We start from the raw sequence: 24297 nt of genomic DNA on the forward strand, positions 1-24297 counted from the left end.
CGCACTCTATTTTGACAAGTCGTCTGTACAGTGTCAACTTTGACAACTCGTCAGCAGTGTCAATTTTGACAAGCTGTCTCATCAGCCTTGAGTTTCACGGCTATCATGTATCCTGCTTATTTATTTTCTTAATAAACGTTAAACGTCAAATTTAAAATTTGTTAGTTTATTTTCAAACGTCTTTTTCGATGATTTTAATTTCTTCGGCAATTTATAAGCATATTTTCAGCTGTTTGAAAGTGTCGAGAGAATTGTGCGATTTGAACCTACCCTCTTACTTAAATTCATCACACATGAAATGACTAATAATAGCACATGAAACTTGCTTTTAAACTACCCGGAAAAGCATCTTCTAACGATACAGTATTTAAACATAGACCTAAACAATGTTTGTTTACACCTGATTTTGGATACAAATTTGTAGCAAAATTTAGCACCAAGAATTGACAAATGTCAGCTACAGCTGCGTTTACCGTAGAAATCGGTTGAAATCCACCTGACTTATTAGTATCGACTAGATTGAGTATCGCTGATTGGTTTTCCTCAGTATAATAATCGCCCAATTACATTATAAGACTGATTAACTGCCGTATTGGTCGACCGATTTTTGTATGCCGATTGCGAGTAGCGAATAGTTTTGAATAGCAGATGTTCTGTATCCACATTTCGAGTTGAGTGCCGCTGTTGAATGGGACTACAGTTGACTGTGCGGATCCGTACCGAAATCAGTTTAGTTTTTCAACTGAAAAACAATATTTTTTTGGCGTTCAATTTTAGTTGAGAGCAGAAGTGAACGCCTACCACGATCAAAAAATTGAATCTGAAGGACGGTTTGTCAAATTTGACAAGACTGATGATTTGTCAAAATTGACATTGGACGAACGACTTGTCAAAGTAGGGTGCGCATTTGGGGACGCAGCCACCAACAAAAAGCTGAATAGTCACATTCATTAGCCTTACTTGTCTTTGTGAGTAAATCTTGCCTCAATGAAAAGTTATAGCTGTTTAAAAACGTTGTTGTCCACAAACAACATGGGCATGAATGGGTTAAGTGACCCAAATCAGTACTTGCGTCTTAGGCCTCAATGAAAGTTTTGTCTCGATATGATGATCTCGAACAAAGGTCATCATTCACAAATCACAACAATCAGCGTTATCGGCTTGAAAGTTGGTTCGTTTTGAATGTGCATAGTTTCGCATTTTCTCAACTATTTACAAAAAGCATAGTGTTTCTCGTTTTCATAATTAAGTTATTGAGTATATAAATGTTAAAATGTCCCATCGAGCTTTGTTTGCACCGTTAATCATATTAACTATAGTGGCCGTGCACCATTCAGTCGAAAGCACACGGAAATTTTGGCGGGGCAAGCAGTTTTCCGTTGACGGTCCGAGTCGCCAGTGGTCGTTTCAAGGACTCGATCATAATGTTCAAACACTCTGGTTTGAACAACTGTTGGATCACAACGATCCGACCAATCCGGTGACCTGGAAACAACGCTACTATGTAAACGATAAATTCTTCAATTCGTCCATCGGCAATGGACCGGTGTTCCTTATGATCGGAGGGGAAGGAGAGGCCACCGCCCGTTGGATGAATGAAGGAGCCTGGATTCATTATGCCAAGCAGTATGGAGCTTTGTGTTTCCAACTAGAGCACCGTTTTTATGGTAAAAGTCGTCCTACTAAGAATCTAGCTACAAAAAACCTTTCTTATCTCACTTCGGAACAAGCGCTTGCTGATTTAGCTTATTTCATTGAGGCTATGAATGAAAAGTATGAATTGAATGAACAAAACCTTTGGATTGCTTTCGGAGGTTCATACCCGGGATCTTTGGCTGCCTGGTTAAGGGAGAAGTATCCGCACCTGATTCATGGTGCCATCAGCAGCAGTGGACCACTTTTGGCCAAGATCGATTTCGAAGAGTACTTTAAAGTGGTAGTCGATTCACTCGAAGAATATTCAGCGCAGTGTGTTTCTGATATTCGAACTGCAATATCGCAAATAGAAACATTGTTGAAGCATATGATTGGCCAGCGGAGCTTGAATGATAAGTTTAAGCTATGTGATCCGGTGGAGAAGTCGATTTCAAACTCATTGGACATTGCAAGTCTTTTCGAGGCAATAGCGTCGAATTTTGCTGGCGTTGTTCAGTACAACAAGGATAACAGTCCACATGCAAAGATTACCATTGACCAGGTATGTGACATTATGACTAACCAGAGTATCGGAACACCCGTTGCTCGACTTGCAACGGTCAATGAACTAGTTATGAAACAAGACGGTGCAAAATGTTTGGATTATGTGTATGATAAAACGGTCAAGCAGATGCAAAACACATCTTGGGACTCTGAGGTTTCCAGTGGAGGTAAGTTACTTGTTTGCAATTTTATAAAATATAACCGGAAGCGTCTATTTTCAGCCCGTCAATGGACTTTTCAAACTTGTAACGAATTTGGTTTTTACCAAACATCTAATCAACCGGATTCGGTTTTTGGAGATCGTTTTCAAGTAGATTTTTTTATTCGTCAGTGCGTTGACATTTATGGGGAAAAGTTTAATGAAAAAACACTGAAACGAGCCATATATCGAACCAACACAAATTATGGTGCGTTGAACCCTCTGACTACCAACGTGTTATATGTGCATGGTTCCATCGATCCATGGCATCGCTTAGGTCTAATCTATAGCAATGATAGCAACATCCCCACTATATTTATCAAAGGAACCGCTCACTGTGCCAATATGTACGAACCCAAAGATGATGATTTTCCCCAACTGAAAACCGCTCGAGTCGAAATCAACAAGTTCATCGGCAACAAACTCAAAAGTAACTCATTTCTATAACATCTATAATTAAAAGCCTTGCTCTCTATTGAGGAAAAAACTCGGTATAAAATAGAAATACAATACAATTATAATGTTAGCAATATAAATATAAAGCACTAAAATATTTGTGATTTCTGGGAGTGAACAGATCGTGTCTCCAAAAGTTCTTGATGCTCATTGTCATCAACGAGTGATGCCGTGTCCACGCATGGATCGATCGTTGGTTGGGCAGTGAGATCTACATCCGGGCATTTTGCAATTTGGCTGGATCTATCTGATCGGGCCGATTCTAGTTGGCGCACGTTTTCGTTGGACTTTTTCGCTCTTAACTGTTTCTTCGTTATGCTATCTGTGACGTCCATGCATTGACCTGTAGGTGACATTTTGATCTGGTATTGCTGAAAAATTAATTATAGCAAATTAGTACTTAAACATTATGCTATATTTTATGCTATAAGCCGGCGCTAATCTATTCCGACAATAAGTTAGTGTCGGTTTCTGATGAGGCGAAGCCGAAACGCAACTGAGTATGAAATAAGGATTTTTGCCCTCAAGTGCAAAAATTGGTTTTATCAACAAATTTTCACCCTAGTGATAAATTTTGGCTTTTACCAAATTTTCCTCCTTAGGGTAAAATATAGCATAGTGCTTTCGCATAGGCCTGCCAAGCCAAGACAAGTTTCGGCTTCACTGTGTCTCATCGGCATAAACAGAACTTCTGCTCGAACGGGACATCACGTTTGATCAGTCGTTCGATTGAAACACAAAGTGTGTTTTAGTTTTAAGGGATTTGCGTCAAGCCGGCGCTAATCTATTCCGACAATAAGTTAGTGTCGGTTTCTGATGAGGCGAAGCTGAAACGCAACTAAGTATGACTTAAACATTCTCGAATATCTGGTGCTTTGGTATTTTATTTGATTGGTCATTACTGATCTATACTAGCCAATCCAAGTAATGTTGAACGTATTTGAATTTGTATTACGTCATTCGGACATCATAGGGTTACCAGTTTATATAGCAATTTGCTGTGTGACCGCACTCTTCAATCCGTAACTCCGAAACCGAAAGTCCGATCAACTAAAAAATCAATAGTGTCTTACATACACACAGACATTTTGCGATCTCGACGAACTGAATCGAATGGGATATGACACTCGGCTCTCCGAGCCTCGGTTGAAAAATCGATTTTTGGAGTGATTGCACAGCCTTTCTTTATATGAGAAAGGCAAAAGGTCAAAATTTCGCTAAAATTTCTCTCAAATAACTTTAATTGGCAGTTCTAGGTCACTGACGGCCAACCAAACTTTCGTTAATCACATTGACCACCATAAACGGTTCCGGAAGTGCCCGGAAAAAGCAACCATCTTTTAATATTAAAAAAATCACATCAGTTTCTCGGAAATGGTTGGGCCGATTTTCACATAGTCCCAATAATAATATCCCCACAGTTGTCTGTAAAATTTCGTACAGATCGCTTATATGGTTCCGGAAATATAGACTAAACCGTCCGGTCACATATGGAATTTCCATGCAAGCCGAAACTCTATTTTTTTCAGTTCGTATTTTTTATGGCAAACATCTTTAAAATGCATGAAACGTCGAGTTTTTATGCTACCTCGAAATTTTTTTTATAAAGGTCGACTTTTTGGGACTTTTTTCAATTTAATATTACTTTTTGGGAGCTTTTTTCAATTTAATGTTACCGTGGCTGTTTTTTTCTTTTACAAAATTTTAGACATCGAATAATGATTTCTTTTTTTGTATATAGTTGAAATGTCGTGTATAATAAAAATGTAATATATGGGGCATTCCGCGCAAAATTCGCAGCAATTTTTTTATTTGTCCGGATCAATTTTTTTCAAGTATTCAAAAATATTCACCACGTATTTTTTTATTTCAACATAGTAGGCGAGACTTTCGAGATTTTTTGTGTTGAATTTCACCATTTGACTTTATTCGTATGATGTCAATGCTCATGTCCAGCCATTACACGTTTGATGAGCATCTCTACCGTATAGGGCTTGCTGACAGTAATCATTGTGTTTGTGAAAACGGCTATCACGACATCGAGTTTGTTGTTTGGTTGTGGGCAGAGCAGAGTTAAAAATAATCGAAGCTCTTTTTTGACGGCTGAAAATGAACCTGATGCGATTTGCGGTGAATAGAAAAATATTCATTCAAATATCCATGTTATTCATTCAGTTCAATATCGTACACTATATTCATTTCACTAATTATCTAGGAAAATGTTTTTAAATGCCGGTAAAGCATATGAAACAACAATCATCATCGCTTACATTGTGCCAGGGCCTACTTTGATGCGTTTGACTCGTTGCTGCACGGTCGCTTCGTGTAATAATCGGAGACGAATGACGATCTGCATGGATGAATGGGCAGTTTGTTCGTTTGACATTTTCAGCTGCGCAACTGCATATTGAAAATGAATGCCGCTGAAAATGATCAATTTTCATTCCATGAATTTGAATATTTTTAACTCTGGCGCAGAGTACTGTGTTGCCAGGTCCAAACTAATAGATTCCCTTCGGGCCCGAGGTAGATCACCAAGACCGGGACGTCCTAGCAAGCCGTGAGCACCCATACATTTTTCTTATCTACATCTTTTTGAAAACTATTGATGTCCCAGTTTAATATATTTTCCCCTCTTATTCACAGTAGAATCTCGTCAACCTCTCCCTGTATCTACAATATGGCATTGCTTCACGAGTCTACGATGAATACTATTCTTGATAACCATCCATCCAGAACATCATGACAACTCACAAGAACATCATGACAGCATCGGAGTGCCAATAATTATCCGAAATATTGACCCTTCCCTCGCACCTGCGATTTCAGGCTGGAAACCACTACAATAAATTGTGCAATATATTTTTATATTATTGGATAAAACTGTTTCTAGAAATAGAAATGATATTAAAAAATATTTTTATATTATTGAATAAAACTGTTTCTAGAATAGGAATACCCCCTTAAGAAAAGTGAAGACGCTAGCCATTTTATAGGCGTAATCCAGCCTCATAGCACTAAGCTGAAGACAACTTACCACGAAATCATCAAAGAGAGCTAAAATACTTTTGTTCACCATTTTCAGTTTGGGATCACGGTGCCATGTCTGACCCACACCTACGATTTCTCTCCCGAATTGACCTTTGTTTTTTAAATGTTCGTGGAAATTTGATCATTTTTTTTCATGACAAGAACCATTTCAGTGTATTTTAGATACTTGTCGCATTTGAAAAAAAAACGATTTCATCATGGTTTACTTTGATAATTTTGATGTAGGACTGATTTTTAGATATGTGCGACATCTCTCCCGAACTACCCTAGGTAAAATATGAATGAAAATATGCTTACCTCCGGAACTGTCCACACGAAAATTCCTCCGTCGGTCGAACCAGTGACTAAGAATTTACCATTTGGACTGTACCGCGCGGATGTGATCGCACTTGCATGGCCGATACCGACGGCCACTTCCTCACCTAGCTGATAATCCCACAATCGAACAATCTGATCCGTTCCGGCCGAAACAAAGTGCTCACCGGTCATGTTCATGTCGATTGCATTTATTGGTCCAGATTTGGATCCTTCCACTTCCCGCACCAAACTGCCATCGAATGCTTCCCAGTAGCCGATCAACTTGTCAGACCCAGCAGTCAATATCTGTACACCCGTCGGGTAATACTGCGCCGCAATGAATTGCGTGTGAGCAAAGATGACATGCTTCCGGGTAAGTCGAATCAAATCCCAAATCACACACGATCCATCTCTAGAAGCGGAAACCACTTCGGTATCGAAATTGTTGATATGAACGGATTCGATCGGTCCGTAGTGTTCTTTCAGCACACCGATCATGCTCTGCACGAACGGTTCGATCTTCCACACTCGCACCTGCCCCTCAATACCACCACTGACCAGAATTTTCCCATTGCTCGTTACCGCCAATGACGAGCAACCCTTGTTGTGGGCATTCGGTATCGCATAGATTAGCTTTCCCGTCAGTGGAGTGAATGCTCGTATGACTCCATCATTCCAAGCAGAGATGATACTTTTTCCATCGCGGGCGAACACAATAGAGGAAGATGCGAAATTCGGAACGACAATGCGCAAAAGTTCCTGCATGCGTGACGTAGACCAGATTCGAATCGATTCGTGACTCGATGTGGCGAACACCAAGGAGAAGTTGCTAAAAGTAAAGTTTGTTTTATTGTTTGAGTTGCGGGTAGGTATTAGTAGGGTATACTAACTAAGGGAAGGCAATATCATACACTGCATTGGTGTGGCAAGTCTTCAGTAATCTCAGACTAGAACAGAGATTGTTCAGTTCAAGTGAGTAGATCTCGCAGCCGTTTGTACCGATTAATAGTGTACAGTTGTTCACAATTTGGAGAGATGTTATAACTCCTCCGACTTTAGTGGATTGAAGCTACAAGTTGTGTAAATAATTAGCACGTAACAATGATCAATTAAAGAAAAAGCAATGCAATATATACCGAAGTTAATTGTGGCCATGTGGGACTATTATAATTTTTAAAGTTAACATTCCTCTCCTGAACCATATCAATTGTCCCATCTCCTGCTCCAATTATCAGTTTACCGTCGCGTAAGATTAACAAATCACGCACACCATAGTGATACTTTTCGCAATCTTTGCCGACAGGTTTTCTTGCATTGTGCTTCCCGAAGCAACCCAACAAAATGGGAATCTTGTCCTGCATAGGACTACAACTGACGTTCAATCCAATTTTAACGACATCTCCGCTCATTGTTCCAACGTAGAGAATGTCATCGTTATCCGTAATCCGCATACCCGTGAATTCCCGTCTTAACTTACCAACAGCCACATCCAGCACGTTTAAACGCTTTTTTTCCGGGTCAATGTTCCAGACGCGAAGATTCTCTAGAATTCACAATGGATATAATACTAAATCGAGTGATGTCAAACTGAAACTTACGATCTCCTCCAGAGACAAAAGTGGTCCAACGCTTGTTCAGCGCACAAACTTTTGTCGCATCACCTGTCGTTTCTTTGGTTGCAATCGTCCCACAAATAGCCATACTATTATCATTAATTTATACGTTACACAAAAGTTAAATTTACATAAAAAACTAAAGAAAACATTCATTATTTCAGAACACATACTTCTGCTCAATATCCCAAACAATGATCGATCCACAGTCCTTTCCGCCCAAACTAACAAGATACTGCTCGTTGCACGTGAAGCACAACGACTGCACCTTAACCCGATGCAACTCGTACCGGGATATCTCTTGTCGACTCTGCCAATCCCAAATGATCACGTAAGCCCTAAATCCCATATGGTTTGTTTGGCCGGAAGCGACCATCTTACCACTTGGTGAAATATCCACAGTTGAAATCGTATTGGTGTGACCTCGTAAGAATGTTTGCCTGTTGGTCTCCAGTTCATAGATTGAGATTTCATTACCCAGTGGGAAGATGAGGTGCCTTCCGTCTGGATGGATCCGCAACCCAGCAATGACGTGACCTTTTAATGAACACACTATCATCTATTCAGGTTTATATCCATTACCACTTAAACATACCATCAAAACCGATAATCGCAGCTGGTTCTAAATTAAGGATCTCACCTACTCCTACTGAAGCCATTGCTTTATTTTTAGTTGCACTTTTGGAGTTTTTTAGCAAAATTATCAACTACAAAAAAGCTGATTGATTTGTCTGGAATCAAGGCACACGAAAAACAAACTTGCTGAGATACAAACATTATCCTAGCAACGGCGACCCTTTTGTTGATCATTACGAATCAGCCGTGCATGCAATTGCAAAAACCTGAAAGCAACATTTGCATTGAGGGAAATTGACCATCTCGAAAGCGAAAAAGGGCATTTTTTTTGTATAACAATCGGTAACTATATAAATACCAAAATTTTTATGCAATGGTTTTCAACCAAATGTCGAGGATCATATTTTTTTTAATCTATAGAATATTTTTTTAAATCGCGATAATATATTGAATAATTCAACAGAGACATGCAAGTTTAAAAAATCGGGTAAAAGCGCTTGTTCCGCCCTGCTTTTTGTACAAGCCTTTATCGTGCCATGGCTCAGACCTTGCTGCTCTGCGCACGTGCATCTTATCTCGTACGTTCGTATCAAAATGCTGTTTCTTCTAATAGTAGAGTAGAGTGGGGTCAATTACGGCAGTTTTCCTCGGCGAGCTCGTCCGATGGTATTCACTGATTTCGACAAACAAGCACTTGTTGAAAAAGTTATACATCTGGCGATGTTTTGGCAATGATGATTATATGCCTGGCTAAATATTTTTCAAGCTAAATATAATAAGGCGAAGGTACTTTTTTCGACATTTTTAAAATCTGTGGGTACGATAGGTCACTATATTTGAGATTAAATTAAACAATGTAAGCACTTAGAAAATCACCGGTTCAACTTTTATTTGAAGAGTAGTAAGGTTGCACAGAGAATGCGCAAAATTCGCAAACGAAAAAAGCAGTTTTTTCCACACCGTATGTTAGATTTTCATAAAAATCAATCAGCAGTACTGTAACAACATTCGACACACGCTGATTGATTTTTATGAAGATCTGACATACGGTGTGGAAAAAAACTGCTTTTTTCGTTTACGAATTTTGCGCATTCTCCGTGCAACCTTAATATTGCAGATTATTTAAAATTTGAATTGACGTCATTCAAGTAAGAAAATGAGAAGTGGCCAATGGTTTGCAAAATCATGAACCGCGAAAGGAAATGTTGAAAAAACATGTTATTTCGGCAGCTGCGTCAGGCTTTGTACTTGCAAATGACTTCTTCGGTATCCGCCTCGACGCCTGAGTGAGGAATTGAAGTTGTTCATTCCGGTTCACCTGGTTGCTTAGCTGTGAGACGCTCGGTAGTGAACTATTGTGCTCCCAAACGCCTGACATATCGTGTCCCTAAGCGTATGTTTCGTGTTGATGATCGTATTTTTTTAAACAAATATATCGAAAAACCAACACAACTATCGCGTTCAGCATTAATTTTTACGTGCGAACATCATTTTTTTTTGGTGTGGTTCCATTTGACATACTCAACGAAAATGCATATAATTTTGATAACACGTTACTTTTGTTTGTTAAGTATTGAATATACTGCCTGCCTCCATGTAGATAGGAAATGCCATAGAACATGGGGCCGACAGGCAATTATGGGCAGTATAGTAAAGCAATGTGTGTTCTTTTATATTCATGCATATATAATATCTTATCGCAAAAGATCTAATACATATAACAATTAACAAAAAAAGTGGATCATCTATCCCCACTCCCCCTATTAATGGTGTATGTTTGAGTGCTGAATTAAATGGCGTAATAAAATTTTGTGTGCTAGGTACTAGCACTCGTTGTTGATTTGTGAGCTTGAATAGTGAAGCAAAGTAAAATAAATCCTCGATAACTTTTACACGGCTACGATCACATACATTCATTCGAAGCTGTCAAATTTCGATGTTAAGTATTGTTGAAGAATTTTACAAACAATCTTCAAGTTAGATGGCTTCCGTTTAATTCCACTCCAATGATAATAATGAAAAACAGTTGCTTTTCGCCTTCAATCTGATACTAGTATTTCAACTATTACTTATAGTCTTCTTAAGTGTTTCAAAAAAATACAATTATAGAGTATTTAATCTTTAAGCAAATTTACCTCGAGACTTGGTGTTCTTAGCAAAGTTATCGAAAATGCAATTTTAAACAACTTTGTTGAAGACATGGATACTCCATATGTTCAGTGTAGAGAAATATCAAAGATGATAAAGTACAAGATACAGTGACACAATCTCATATTCGTACACCTCTAGTGTTTATGTTTAATATTATTTCATAAATGTTTGCGCTATTTAATATAGGTATTGTTTTGCAAATGTGATAGTAGAATCATCATCTGTCATTTTCTTATCATTTGTAATCTAAAGTGTGCAAGTTTCTGTACACTACACATAAAAAATCATGACTTGGTGTGAAAATGGCACAATTTCATATTCGTACACTTTTGAAAAGTCACTTAATTTGTCAATTTTAAGACCTGTTATTTCTTTATTTTTTGTTTTACTTAGAAAAATAGATTTTATGATTACAGAAAACTGTTCATTGGCACAGTTTCCTTTACACTAGTTTAAAAAATTCCCTCAAGTTAACGTAATGGTTAAAAAAAGTAAACTAGCTGCCATTATGGGAGGAAAACTAATTATTACTCACCAAAATGAAGGTAAATCACTGAAATCTTTGAAATTGTTCAAAGGTTGCGTCCCACTATTTAAAATGTCGTTAACAGCTTTGATGTGGTGAATGGTAGAGCATATATTGCGAAAAACTTGAACTGTAAACAATTTACGATGAGGGATAAACGATTTTTAATTAGAAAAAATTGGGAAAATTGAATCATAGCATTTAAGTATAAGTCTGCTCTGGTACGGCTCGTAATGTATGGAGAACGGACAATTAGAATGCCTGTGTTCTGAGCAAGAAACTGTTCATCAATGAGAAAAACAAAGAATTGATTTTTTATTTACTAAACAACAACAATATTGCAAAGATTGTAAACGTTGTCAACGAGTCCAAATTCAACATCTTTGACTCAAATGGCTGTTGTTTCAAGTGGAGAAAATCGAACTCGGACCTGGATGTAAAAGCCTTATAACAGCAGCCAAGCGCAGAGACAGTGGACTTTTTTGAATGGGGTATTATATGTCCACTAGTGCTAGAAATATGGTCTTCATTGATGGAATGATGGATCAGAATGTGTATTTTAATATGAATATCTTAAAATAAATTTTAAAGCAAAGCTTCCATAAAATGGTACTTTTACGAAGAAATGGTGGATATTGGAAATTCGATCAGGAGAAGAACCTAAAGCATAAGGTGTGCAAAAAGCGTTTAGAGTAAATTTATAATTGTTTGAATGTTATGGATTCTCCACTGTGGACCCCGTTTATTAACTGATTAGAAAAATAAATGGGAGTATTTGGATAAAAAGTGCGAAACTATCCGGATTATAATGAGAATGATCTTAGAAACTACTATTTAGGAGAATGGGATAAAATTTAAGTTGAATGCACACAAACTAGTGGTTAGCATTCCAATACGATTGAAAACTGTAATTACAAATAAAAACTAGCACATTGAATATTTATTATAGAAATTTCAATTGATTTTTGAAAAAATATGTGTACTGTACGAATATGAGATTGCGTGAATATTTGACTATCTTTAGAATTATGATTATTTTTTTAAAAAAATGAGCATTTGTAGTGCAAAGATAATTATTGTATCATTCCTATGCTGTCTAGTAAACTGTTTCTACATATATAAAATGTCTCGTAAACTTAATTTGTACTTGTAAAATGCATATAAGTATTCCACATAGCGGTGTACGAAAATGAGATTGTGTCACTGTATCCCATTGTCAGATTACACGAACAAACCTAGAGAAAATTTTCAATAGGACGTAAGTAACATTGAGAGCCTCTCTTTGTTTACTTTCTCTTTCGTTTATTACAACGTCACTACAACACTTTGCACTAATTTTCCAGTACATATCGAAAGCCGACAGTGTTAACTACAATATTATGCAAAGACTAGAGTAGTAAATGTTGAAATGGCCGAGTAATGAACAGAAGAGAAAGACCCCAAAGAGAATCTCTCATTGTTACTTACGTCCTATTGTAAATTTTCTCTAGAAACCTTCGTCAACATCATCTTAGTGATTCCAACACCATCTTTCGAGTTCTCATTGAACCAGCAGAACGCACTTGCACAAATTTCTTTCAGCGTGCACTTGCGCGAGCATGTCAGATGCCTTCGGAAAAGTAGTTCTTTTCATGAATGAGAGTGAGCTGAATGGCTAGTGGAATGAAATGATCAATAGGAAAACCACTGAAATCCTTTTGTACTTGATCGAAACTGAATTCGGAAAGATTATAATTTTCGTTTGGAGAACTTTTTTCTATCGTTCATGAAATATGCGAGCATATCGTTTATAGTGAACATTTACAACGGAAATTAAATCCAAAAAAGCCAACCAGTTACTATTAAAGCGCTACAGATTTTGGAGGCAGCATATAATATTGGTTTCAAGGGAATAGGAAAGATTTCGGCGTGCAGATCTTTTAGGAACTGACCGAACATTTCATGATTAAAAAAAATAATGAGAGTCCCGGCAGACTGACTCAGTTATGGACTCGGCTATAGATCTCTCTAATCTGTATTGGTAGCCGCAGAATGAAAACGAGAATCGAAAAATATTTTTCAAACAGACTCTTTCAGTATACTTTTTCCAGTTGCTACCCGTCATTCTTTACCGCTTAGCTAATGCGCTTCAGAAGGGTGTGCTCCTTTCTCTTTGATGATGTCGTTTTAGCTGTTCGCTCACGAGACGACAGGACACACGCCACAAAAAATATTCACTATGGATTTTGTTCTACCTACTCCAACGCTGTTGCTGTTGCCGCGTTGGAATAGGTAGAACAAAATTCATAGTGAATATTTTGTGGCGTGTGTCCTGTCGCCTCGTGTGCGTACAGCTTTTATCTACCGTTCTCTTCGCTCTCATGTCGGTGCGAACAGAACGATATTCACAAACGCGCTGTGTGCATTGGAGCGACGAAAAAAAAATTACAGCTCTCACATATGCGCGCGCTTTGTGATACTCTATAGTAGTGTAAGTGTGTGAAATGGGTAGATGATTAGTTCTATGTGAACACGTTCGATGGCGTTGCTGAGCTGAAGACTGAATTTTATCAAAGTGAACAGGGTCTAGAAATATAGTATACTATATGTAAAACGAACCTTTGAAACAAGTTATTTTGATATTACTGTATTTGATAAATCTCTTTTGCGGTTTATAAACAATAAAATTTACCTTGAAGGTCTCTGAAATTTACAAAAAAGTCATATTGAAGAGAACTGGCTTTAAAAAATTTCCTAAATATTGTTTTATAACTCGATATGCTGCATTCATGTAGCCTTCTTCAGATTTTCAACAAAATTGTTAAAAAATTATATTATCAACAACTTTGCTGAAGGCACCAAGTCTTTTACTATTTTTGAAGAGTTAATTCTCCACAATTACTTCTATGAGAATTAATCACACGAATTTGTATATCAACAGATGTGCTGTTTTCTATTGTAAAACTTCTTAGAAGATGTTAAACCTTCAGCATTGATGATTTCGAAATTATGTGATCTTGACTGGTGAAAAGTTTTTGAGCATTTGTACGACTTTAATAGTCCACATTCTTTGACTTCATTGTCATATTATTCAAGATAATAATGAAGGTTTTAACTGTTCCCTATTGGTTCACCTTGTTTGTAGGCTGGAATGGCATCTATTAAGGTTCAAGTTACCTTTTTTGAGCATGTGTTAGATTTGAACGCTGGGTAGTATGGGTAGGAAAAATTGTGTTCAGCTTTGCCACCGGATTATCCATTTAAACCTTTTCAAAACTCCAAAAGAACAATATCAGCCGATTTATTAGATCACAACGATTCAAATCATACAAAATAGCTGCTGGAAAAACTATCGGTTTCGTTAAATGGTGCTTTTGAAAAAGTGGCTATGATTTTTTGTCACACTACCACACCGTACTGGGGTACGCAACACAACTGCGCAATGAAAAAACCATAGCCACTTTTTCAAAAGCACCATTCAGCTAAGCCGATAGTTTTTCCAGCAGGTATTTTGCATAAATTGAATCGTGGTGATCTAATAAATCGACTGATATTCTTCTTTTAGAGTTTTGGAAAGGTTTAAATGGATAATCTGGTCGCAAAGCTGAACACAATTTTTCTTACGCACACTACCAAGCCTTGAGGTAACTTGAGCCTTAAACTACTTGTGTTTCTGAATTTGCAATAATTGATCAAACTCTTAATAAATTTTAGCATTTTCAAAAAATCAACAATTTTTGACAAGAAAAACCCCCCCTACCCACCAAAGCAAATTTCGCGCTACACACTTGGTTTGTGGATTGGTTGAATTCTAAAATGAAAACCAGAATGCAGAAAAACAAGTTTTTTTTCAGTTGTCTGGTAAAATTTCTATATTTAAATCTGGCTCTTGTCGCTAATGTCAGTACAATCATTAATCGTAGAACATATTAGTTACTACTTTGTGTTTAACAAGTCTGCAAGAAGTGAATACAGTAGATTTTTATGAAGTGTACAGAAATCGGCTTTTGTGTGATATATTTCTATTTATTTATTTATTCACTTTTCGTTACAAACATTTTTTGTGGCTTCTTTCTAGACTTTTTCATGCCACTACGAAATTTTTGCACTGCATTTCGGCATGTACATGTCGCTGTCAAGGTTTTCAGTATAAGAGGAGCTTTTTCTTCATACCTCTAAACTGCGATTTATTTTCATAAGGTTATAAGGATTTTTATACTATTTTTGACTCAAAGCAGTTTTTTTCTGTTCGATACAAATATATTTTACTTGTTACAATTTAATAACTGAATATTTCGCGGTTTTGCACTTGCACTTCTTTCATCTACAGTTCCTATCATTTTTTATAATCAAGTTTGCACTAAACTATTCTGTCTGTTTGCGAAATGTCATCAGATCGTGTATCCTTCACTTGCTCCACACTTGGCGATTTTTTCTTCTTCCCGTTTCGGCCATTTAGTTATACTTAAAGTCTATATAATAGCGTCCACCAATCGTAAGAATAATTAAATAAACGCAACATTTTAGAGGTGTAGAGTTTATATATCACTTGAGACAACGCTCGAAGTAGGTCTCCCCAATGTAGCTGCCACGCATTGCCTTAAAAACATTATGCTCGAAAAGACGTCGATTCGTCTGTAGCACTTCAGCTGCTTCCCGATTCAACGGATCTTCCGGGTTGGGTTCCTGCCAATAGATATTATGATTAGCTCAAAACTATTGTAGCATATGTTAGGCCGTAATAGACGGTCCATTACCAAAAACAAGTACTGCAGTCCATAGACTATTGAGTTGATTGTGAGCACAGGTTTCCAGTCTTCACGCAGGATGTTGAGACACACGTTGCCCTCCAGATCGATGTTGGGGTGATAGACCTGCGTTTCACATTTGACCTTTGGGGGCTCATGGGGATAGTTGGGACCGACCTTCAGTAAGGATTAGAGGGAATGATTCATTTACAACGGCTATTATGGACTTCCTGTAATTTAGCTTGTAGAAACAGTACTATGGTCGTTGAAATATATAAGAGACAGTAACTAAGCCATGAGAAAACAGCAGATTATAAAACTCGACCTTTTCCTACTCGATGAAAATTTTGCATTTTTTTGCCGTTTATGAAGCTCTATCGGTTCAATTTTGAACACTTTTTTCCGAATAACTAGGGAAATTTCATGAGTAACTCGTTCAGTATTGACCTCTAGCTCATCAATTGCTTGTGGTTTGTCGGTATAGACAAGAAAACTGAAAACTAAAAAATCCAGGAGCATGAAATCGCAAAAACGAGGTAGCCAATCTACATTACAGTTTTTTGATAGGATTCGTCTATCGAGCTTCCTTTTACAATAAATTAATGGTGGCAACGTCCGTATGGAGTGAAGCCACCAGGAACACTAGAGTGACAGAAAAAAATTGACCTCTATCGGCCCACCCCTAAGTCGATTCCTAGTCCAACCAGAAGTATTTGCTTCAAATTTGAAGCAGATCGGACAAGTGTAGCTACCGGACCAACGTGCCTGAAGTTTGTATGGGCTTTTTCGACAATTTACATAGAGAAAACCCATTAGCTTGCATTTTCGCCGCTAGGTGGCACTACATGCATCGTATTATCGCTGTAAGTGAAATAAGAAAGATAATTTAATTGTCTACAACTTTGTCGAAGACTGCTAGTCTCTTCTATGAAAAAATAGTGTTGGCACCCTCTATGCGGTCACAGGCGAAAATAAATTTTTCTAACCAAAACATAACTCGTATTATTTATTATAATTCTTCTGAACATACTATTGAGCTAAACCTAACGATTATTTCACAAAAATGTATAGTTCGTGGGAATCGAGCACTGGTACACAACCATGCACTGCTAAGCCCCATGCAAAAACTGATTCAGACATCACTTCGTTAAAAGTTTAATTTCGAAGTTAATTTTCGACAAAGTTGTAAACAATTAAATTATCTTTCTTATTTTCACTTATAGTGATAATACGATGCATGCAGTGCCACCTAGCGGCGAAAATGCAAGCTAGTAGGTTTTCTCCATGTAAATTGTCGAAAAAACCCGTGCAAACTTCAGGCACGTTGGTCCGCTAGCTAGACTTGTCCGATTTGCTTCAAATTTGGTGCAAGTACTCCTGGTGGGACTAAGAATCGATTCAGGAGTGGGACGATAGTTTTCAAAAATTCATTGTTTTTCTGAACGGTCTAAGGAACACAGGAGGAATTTAGCAATCCGGAATCTAAATCGATTGCTGTAGCAGCGAAAGCCAGCGCAGACTGGCAGACCTTCTTTCAAGCTTCCGGTAAGTGTGCAAGCTGAGCGAAGGACGCCCTTGGTACGTGCGTTTCCTTAATTAGTTTTACTGTTGATTTGATTTGCCAATTCTTGCGTGTTTTTTTAAAAAGGGCCAATTAGCATACTGTCAAAATTCACTTTGAGAGGAAAGTCTGGACAAACCATTAATCGCCAATTATAAATCACAACAGCAGACGAAAGAGAAAACTTTTCTATTTCATAAAATGTTAACATCCATTCTCGGTGAGCTATGGTTTGTCCGGAATTTTCTCTCAAAATGAATTTTGACAGCATGCTTATTGGCCATTAACAAAAAAAACGCGAGAATTTTAATTTGGTGCAGGCATGGCGAGGAGGACGACACTCCGTGATTTGTTGATGAAATGAACTTATAATTTAAAATTCTAAATCGATTGATAAAGATTGGCATTTGTTGGTTCGGATCCAATTGCCTGCATTGCTTGATAATGGTTTGAAGCAGCCCGCTGTCAAGAATGGTGTCTCTGTACAGCCAGCATCACTGCGGTGAAAATCAAAATAATTTTGGATCGAATCATTAAAAGCTGTATTTGGTTACTAAGTACCGATTTTCTGAATGATATGGCATCTAATCATCCTGCAAGATGCAAAACGTCGTGTGGAATGCTTCAATATTGTGCATAGCGCCGAACAAAATTCTTTGTTTGGGGCTTTATAGCGATAACGTCGCTGTCAAACTCCATATGTTGGTATAGGGTTGCCAGAGGGCTGGTTTAGCCCTCTGGCAACCCCATACCATCATATGGAGTTTGACAGCGACCTACATATATGGGGCGTTATAGCTATAAAGCCCCAAAGAAAGAATTATGTTCGGCACTATACACGATATTCAAGCATTCCACACGACGTTTTGCATCTTGCGGGATGATTTAACACCGTATTATTCAGAAAACAACATTTAGTAACTAATTACAGCTTTTGATCATTCGATTCAAAATTAATGTTTCGATTTTCAAGGCAGTGATGCTGGCTTTACCGAGACGTCGTCCTTGTCAAGGGGCTGGGCTGGTTTGAAGCGTCGCATGAAAAAAAAAATACTCGAAATTCACGTTTTGACAGTTTCAGTACTCGATGAAATCAAAACAAAATATTTCCAGCAGCATAACTGCAGGGACAAATAAAAACATAAATTGTGTTGCCAGAATTATAGAATGATTCGAAAATAGGGAAAATAGAGCATGAAGAGTTGCCAGTTACATCAAATTGGTCGAAATTCGAGCAAAATTGGATAAATTTGTTGTAATTTTTTCGAATACTCGATTTCATAGAAAAAGGTTTAACTTTTCTAAAATTACAGCAAAAATAAAAGTTCATGCAAGATCGAACGAAATATAGCAATTATTTTGTAGTGACGTTCCCCTAGTAGCATGATGTAGATTGGTAGCATCGACTCGTATGTCATACACCGAGAAAAATTTACATTGAATTTCCATAAAAACGTCTTATGACATTCAGACATAAGGATTCTAAATGGATTTTATAAATCTGTCTTATGATTTAGAGGGGAAATTTTCAAAATCCATCTCTTATTATTTTCATAAGGCAGTCTTATAAAATTTATGAAAATGTCCGAATGAACGCCATAGGTGCCCATTTATGAAGATTGCCGACATTTATAAGAAGAAAACATAGTAGAAATAATGATTTCCATGTCTTATGAAATTTATCACAATGTTGGAATGAATTCCATAATTTTATATTCATGGATATTATTGCGCTTTTATTTAAAAAATAGAATATTGTTGACATTTCTCGACCATTTTCAGTAGACAAAAAAGCAACAGTAAAAATCAACCTTGATAGGTTTTACACCAACTGACATAATCCCACAAAATGAGCCGGATGAACTTTGTTTGACAATTCTCGGTGGTTAGTTTACATGAAAGTTACGTGAGTTTAAATGTAATAGTACCCATACCCGTTGCACTCGAACTCACGGAACTGACAAAGTAAACAAACCACCGAGAATTGTCAAACATGAACGTCATTCACCATGTTCATTCGTGTGGTCATCTTGTAGAACTCAATTCGGGACAAATGAACCACCAGGTGTAGATCCCTTCAGAAGATTGAAGAGAAAACTCTCATTGAATATTAAAAATTTTAACATAATGAGCAACGCTTCGTCAATATTTCCTGGGAAACTGGTTTAAGACAACTGGGAAACTGGACTTGACAACTGAATGCTAATGATTGCTACTTCTTAAATGATTTTGATAATTATAAAATACGCGTCAGACAACTTATTTCATTTCAAATAATCGGAACCATGTAAACTGATGCAATGCTCACAATAATTCATTGAATAACATAAAAAACAGCTATTTAAAAATTTTGTTGCAATTTGACTAAAAATCTAACTTCTTTTGTTTCAAACAGCGGTAACCGAAAAGTGCTGGCCTGAAACTATTAGCTCCTGGTTGGCCGTCCAGGCCAGTACTGAATTTATAAGAAACAATTATGAACTTTTCACAAAAGTGACGTTTATGAAAAACAAAATATAATTTTTCAGAATCTATAACAGATCTCATATGGGTTTCATGAGAAAAACTTATAAAATTCTTAAACGGATATATTGGAGCGAAGTCATAAGACTGTTTTATGAAATACATTATTTGTACATCTGTGGAGTTCATGAATAAAGATAAATGAATTCATAAGCCTGCTTATGACATTCTAAAGCGTTCAATGGCATCGTCAGAAGGTTGGTTCATATGCCGAGACCTATGAAATTCTCAGATGCTTTTTGCTCAGTGAGGTGTCGTGACCAGAGCTTTACTGGCTCATACCCTACAATAGGCACGTCTTTTAGAAATTATGTATAGTGCTTACAGCATTTTTCTCGTAAAGTATCACTAACGAACGAAAGAAAAACATTTTTATGAGCTTTTCCGGAATGCACATTTTCAAAGAACTAAAGTTGCTTTATCCAGGCACAGATTTGAAAACGTAAAGCTATGACACCATTACAAAATAACTAAAAGAAAGGTTCGACAATGTTGAGCTGGACACTGTCCTAAGATTAAAATTCAGGTGCCGGAAACAAGGACCGACGGAGTCCGGGGAAAATTTTATTTTAGGAGTAAAACTTCTAGCTGAGCAATGTGATTTCGCGACATGGCTATTAAAGATCAACTTGTATTTTGGTATTTGATAAAAATTGCAACAACGCCTTTTAGACGAGGAAGAATCGACTATTCGGACGGCAGAAAAAAAATAAAAATGAGCTTTTAAATGCGGATGTTAATGTTAATTCTATAAAGCACCGTCTAGGGAGACGGGATGCTAGATACGAGACGCGTAGTAATGATAACTTGCGGCGTAATAGATCGAAGAGTAGGAATGATCGGGATAGCAGATTTAATCGATATTCTTACAGGGGAAGATCGCGTTTCGCGCCTAGGTCCTCCAGTCAGGGAAGATACGCTAATTTTATGTGCAATTTTCGCAAACAAAAAGGCCACATTCATAAAAGCTGCAATCGGTTAAAAAATCAACAAAAATACTGTTAAATTCATTGAGGACGCTAGTGAGGAGACCGACAACATACATGACTACTTCAAACGGCTCCGTGTTGACTATAACAGTGAATCTGACCCTTCAGGTAAATATACTTGTGAAGGCGGTGAATAAAATTAGCGAACCTTATTTCTTTGGAGCCAATATCGAGAGCAAGACGATTAGAATGGAGGTGACAATGAATCAGCTGTATCCGTAATTAGTAAATCAGATTTTAGGACTATCACTTGAGTTCCCGGTCGGCCTGGAACGTGTTGTCTAGTGGATGGGCGTCATCTTTTATTGACCAAACTGAAGGCACGGACCTAGGCTGCTAGGGCCGAGTAGTGACTTCCGGACGTAATCGATTCATGATCGCGCGAACACGGGCGATAGTAGGTGCACTCTTAGAACCGCGTTTGTATATTTATAAGTGCTAAACCGGTAACTTAGTCACCGGGGTGTTTTCATGGTTGCGAGATCTCGGGCGTAAGTGTGTGTGGATGATCGCGAAGAATTCAAGCATTTGTACGTTAACGTGTTTGCCGCTTGCGCTAGCGCGTATAATTTCATAGCATAGCATAGCAAAAACGACCACACTCATCATGGGTGGCTGATACAGTGAAATCTTTTTATACAATAGTATAGTTCATTGCACACCTGGCCATGTCCTTACGATCGCAAAAGGGATGGGAAAGTTAGTTGAATACCTACTTAAGGAGACTCGGGGAACCCACGCAATCTCCATAGGTATAACGGATATTTGATATTGTTAGTAAGGAAGGAATTTGGGTTGTGGAATTGGTGTGGTTTACATAATATACAACATAATGGATAATAAAAATTACATTGGATTGATCTCACCAAATGCGCTAGCGTGTATAATTTCATGTGCATAAATTTGCATATTCGCGTGTATTCTTGAAAGGACCGTGAATCTAATGCTTAATTTTTAGTGTATGGAACGGATGCTAGAAGGGAATCAGTTTTCCGCATATCACTAGAGTTCCCGGTCATGTCGCCAAGAAACATGTTGTCTAGTGAGCAAGAGTGTGATTTTTTTATTGGTTCAACTGAAGACATGAGTCTAGGCTGCTAAGACCGAGTATAGACTTCCAGAGGTAACCGGTTTATGATCGCGCGAGCGGTGGGTTAATGCTTGAGACCGCGTTGATAAGTTTATAGGTGGTACAACGTCCACTTAATTACCGAAGTATTTTAATGTTGGCGAGATCGCGGGTGTAAGTATCTGTAGATGATTGCAATTGCATGTTCGCGTTTGTGATCAGGTTGCGTTAGTGAGTACTATTATGAGTCTAATTTAGGCACAAGAACAACACTATTGTAAGTCCCGTAGTTAAAAAATAAAAATCTTTTTGTGAAATATATTAGTTTAAAGACATCTTCGTGTTGAAATCGTAACCAAGACATATTTTTAAAAGTTGAATTTTCTTGGCATATTGGTTTTTATAGATTGCCCTAGCGTTATGCATGGTGAAACGGAAGAGACAAACGAAACCTCGGCGAATGCAATCTTTGATTTCCATTAGCTCAGTCCGAAGTACAACGCATCAAACTGAGCGGTATCGATGTAATTTATATATATTAGATATTTTTCAGCTTTGCAATTAAAAGTTGTTCTCGAAATTATTGCACTACGTAGAAGGCGTAGTCAAAAATTAATTCGTTATCCAAATTAAGAAACGATTCAGATTGTGATATGTATTATATAGTATTATCTGTAACTTTTCTCTCTCAGCTATCTTCTATTCGCGTTATATTTTCAGCATTTTTAGAAACTTTTGATTTTTTAGTTGCTTCTTCGTAATTACCCAGTATCTTTCCATTAGCGAATGTTCCGGGCCGTGTAACGTATTGTAGTCTTCGACCACAACATTTATTTTCATGCAACTGTAGAATTTTGCATAAAAGGCACGGAAGCGATTAGAAGAAATGCAACGGATTTTTCTAACCTTCAATCATTTTCTTATCTTTTCAATTGCCATTACAAAATGTTACATTTTGGATTCCTTTGGACGCTTAACTCTTAATCTGTTTATGTCTGGACAAAACTGAAATGAAACTGATCAATAAGACGACCATAGAGTTAAGCCATACATTAACGAACCTATGTACAGAAAGCTATAACTTGAAGATATTTGATTGTTCCTAACCCATAATGGCAAGGAGCTAAAATCTTTATCAGTAAGGTAATTTGTAGTTTTATTGCGTACGAAAATCTGTTAGTTTACACTGTACATCAGGTCAAGAAAAGGTAGTTTTGGTTAGAGTTAACATTAGGAGCGAGTAAGATTCATTATTCCTTCATAGGAAAGTGAAAAATCCAAGCTTTTCCTTTCAGATCAGGAAAATAATGAAATTATATGGCAAAGCGCTACTCTTCGGAGTAAATTGCGAACGTGCCCATGTAGGTAATTTGTACACAATGGGTAGTAGTAAATGCGCCAAACGAATCAACACAAGCTAACATGTTTATAAATGTTTGCAAACTTCTAATCTCAATTATAACGAATCGAATGGAATGCACAATATAAAAAAGATATCTTCCGGAATATTTATTATTAGGTTTAACTAAACCCAAACACGTAGCGATAAATTCACAGCCAGTTTCTCCACAAAGTTTCGACCTTGAACTTCTGTATCAAGACTCACCTTGAAGTTGAACACAAATCGACCACCTTTGTAGAAACCCTCATCTGGGCAAATGATCAGTTTGAAGTTAAGCAGATCGTCTGGGTCAGGGAACTCAGTGGCACAGGTTTTAGGTAGGTTTAACTCGTTAATATCTGAAATAAAGCACACCAACAAATAATCAAATAAAATTAATGCTATTTGCAGATAAAGACAAAATATATCATTTTGTTCACTTCCATTGTTTACCTTTCGTAATCCTTAGCTGTGCTGCAGTGAAAGCTTTTTTCTGGGGACCAGTTTTTGGCGTTGCCTCACCATCTTTCTTCTGTTGCTTTAGCGAGAATAATTTGATCATTTTACCCTTCCAGAAACAAATTTCACAAAGCTAAAGATAGTCTGCGCCTGTTTTACGACCGAAACACCGATGATACAGCACCAAAAGTGCTTCTTAGACTATTTATTCCTCGACCTATTCTTGATGCTGTAGCCCAAAACTTTCGTTCGATCTCCTGCTACTGCTATTATGTCAAACTTTAGGATCTCACTAACTTTTGTTCTGTGTACCGTGTCGGAAGATAGCTAAGCGACAATGGAGCTATCCCGATGCAATTATGTCTCAAATATTACTGCGCTATACTTCTTCACGATTTTAGACGTGAAAAAACTTATTGCTGACAAATTTGGTGGTAACTTGTATTTTTCATCTACACAAATTTTCTATTTTCCCTACTCACCATCCCATCACCTGCAATAATAAACTCACTCATACACA

The 24297-nt window shown here is 37.4% G+C and overlaps 3 protein-coding genes across 3 annotated transcripts; 1 reads left to right on the forward strand and 2 right to left on the reverse strand.

The window, feature by feature from the left end:
• Positions 1-1090: 1090 nt before the first annotated feature.
• On the forward strand, positions 1091-2949 carry LOC131690482 (putative serine protease F56F10.1). Its single transcript, XM_058976283.1, has 2 exons — positions 1091-2366; positions 2421-2949. Exons 1-2 carry the CDS (start codon positions 1274-1276, stop codon positions 2843-2845), a joined length of 1518 nt encoding a protein of 505 aa, XP_058832266.1. The 5' UTR covers positions 1091-1273; the 3' UTR covers positions 2846-2949.
• LOC131690481 (cilia- and flagella-associated protein 52-like) lies at positions 2867-8552 on the reverse strand. The gene is made up of 7 exons (XM_058976281.1): positions 8411-8552; positions 7989-8352; positions 7801-7904; positions 7339-7745; positions 7093-7271; positions 6203-7031; positions 2867-3225 (listed from the first exon to the last, which is right to left on the reverse strand). Exons 1-7 carry the CDS (start codon positions 8472-8474, stop codon positions 2944-2946), a joined length of 2229 nt encoding a protein of 742 aa, XP_058832264.1. The 5' UTR covers positions 8475-8552; the 3' UTR covers positions 2867-2943.
• A 6796-nt stretch (positions 8553-15348) lies between these two features.
• LOC131689483 (NEDD8-conjugating enzyme Ubc12-like) lies at positions 15349-24297 on the reverse strand. The gene is made up of 4 exons (XM_058974586.1): positions 23772-24297; positions 23544-23677; positions 15805-15972; positions 15349-15733 (listed from the first exon to the last, which is right to left on the reverse strand). The coding sequence occupies exons 1-4, from the start codon at positions 23878-23880 to the stop codon at positions 15593-15595; spliced, it is 552 nt and encodes a 183-aa protein (XP_058830569.1). The 5' UTR covers positions 23881-24297; the 3' UTR covers positions 15349-15592.

This window comes from Topomyia yanbarensis, chromosome 3, assembly GCF_030247195.1.
Source record: "Topomyia yanbarensis strain Yona2022 chromosome 3, ASM3024719v1, whole genome shotgun sequence".
Classification (NCBI taxonomy): Eukaryota; Metazoa; Arthropoda; class Insecta; order Diptera; family Culicidae; genus Topomyia; species Topomyia yanbarensis.

What these genes read in the sequence shown, in the direction of transcription:
- LOC131690482 (XM_058976283.1), top strand. Translation starts at nt 1,274, where the DNA reads ATGTCCCATCGAGCTTTGTTTGCACCGTTAATCATATTAACTATAGTG. An exon ending in CTCTGAGGTTTCCAGTGGAG is followed by an intron (nt 2,367 to 2,420) that starts GTAAGTTACTTG and finishes GTCTATTTTCAG; the next exon opens with CCCGTCAATGGACTTTTCAA.
- LOC131690481 (XM_058976281.1), bottom strand. Translation starts at nt 8,474, where the DNA reads ATGGCTTCAGTAGGAGTAGGTGAGATCCTTAATTTAGAACCAGCTGCG. An exon ending in TGCGATTATCGGTTTTGATG is followed by an intron (nt 8,353 to 8,410) that starts GTATGTTTAAGT and finishes GTTCATTAAAAG; the next exon opens with GTCACGTCATTGCTGGGTTG. An exon ending in GTTTGGGATATTGAGCAGAA is followed by an intron (nt 7,905 to 7,988) that starts GTATGTGTTCTG and finishes TAATGATAATAG; the next exon opens with TATGGCTATTTGTGGGACGA.
- LOC131689483 (XM_058974586.1), bottom strand. Translation starts at nt 23,880, where the DNA reads ATGATCAAATTATTCTCGCTAAAGCAACAGAAGAAAGATGGTGAGGCA. An exon ending in ACAGCTAAGGATTACGAAAG is followed by an intron (nt 23,678 to 23,771) that starts GTAAACAATGGA and finishes GCTTTATTTCAG; the next exon opens with ATATTAACGAGTTAAACCTA. An exon ending in GATTTGTGTTCAACTTCAAG is followed by an intron (nt 15,973 to 23,543) that starts GTGAGTCTTGAT and finishes TCCTTACTGAAG; the next exon opens with GTCGGTCCCAACTATCCCCA.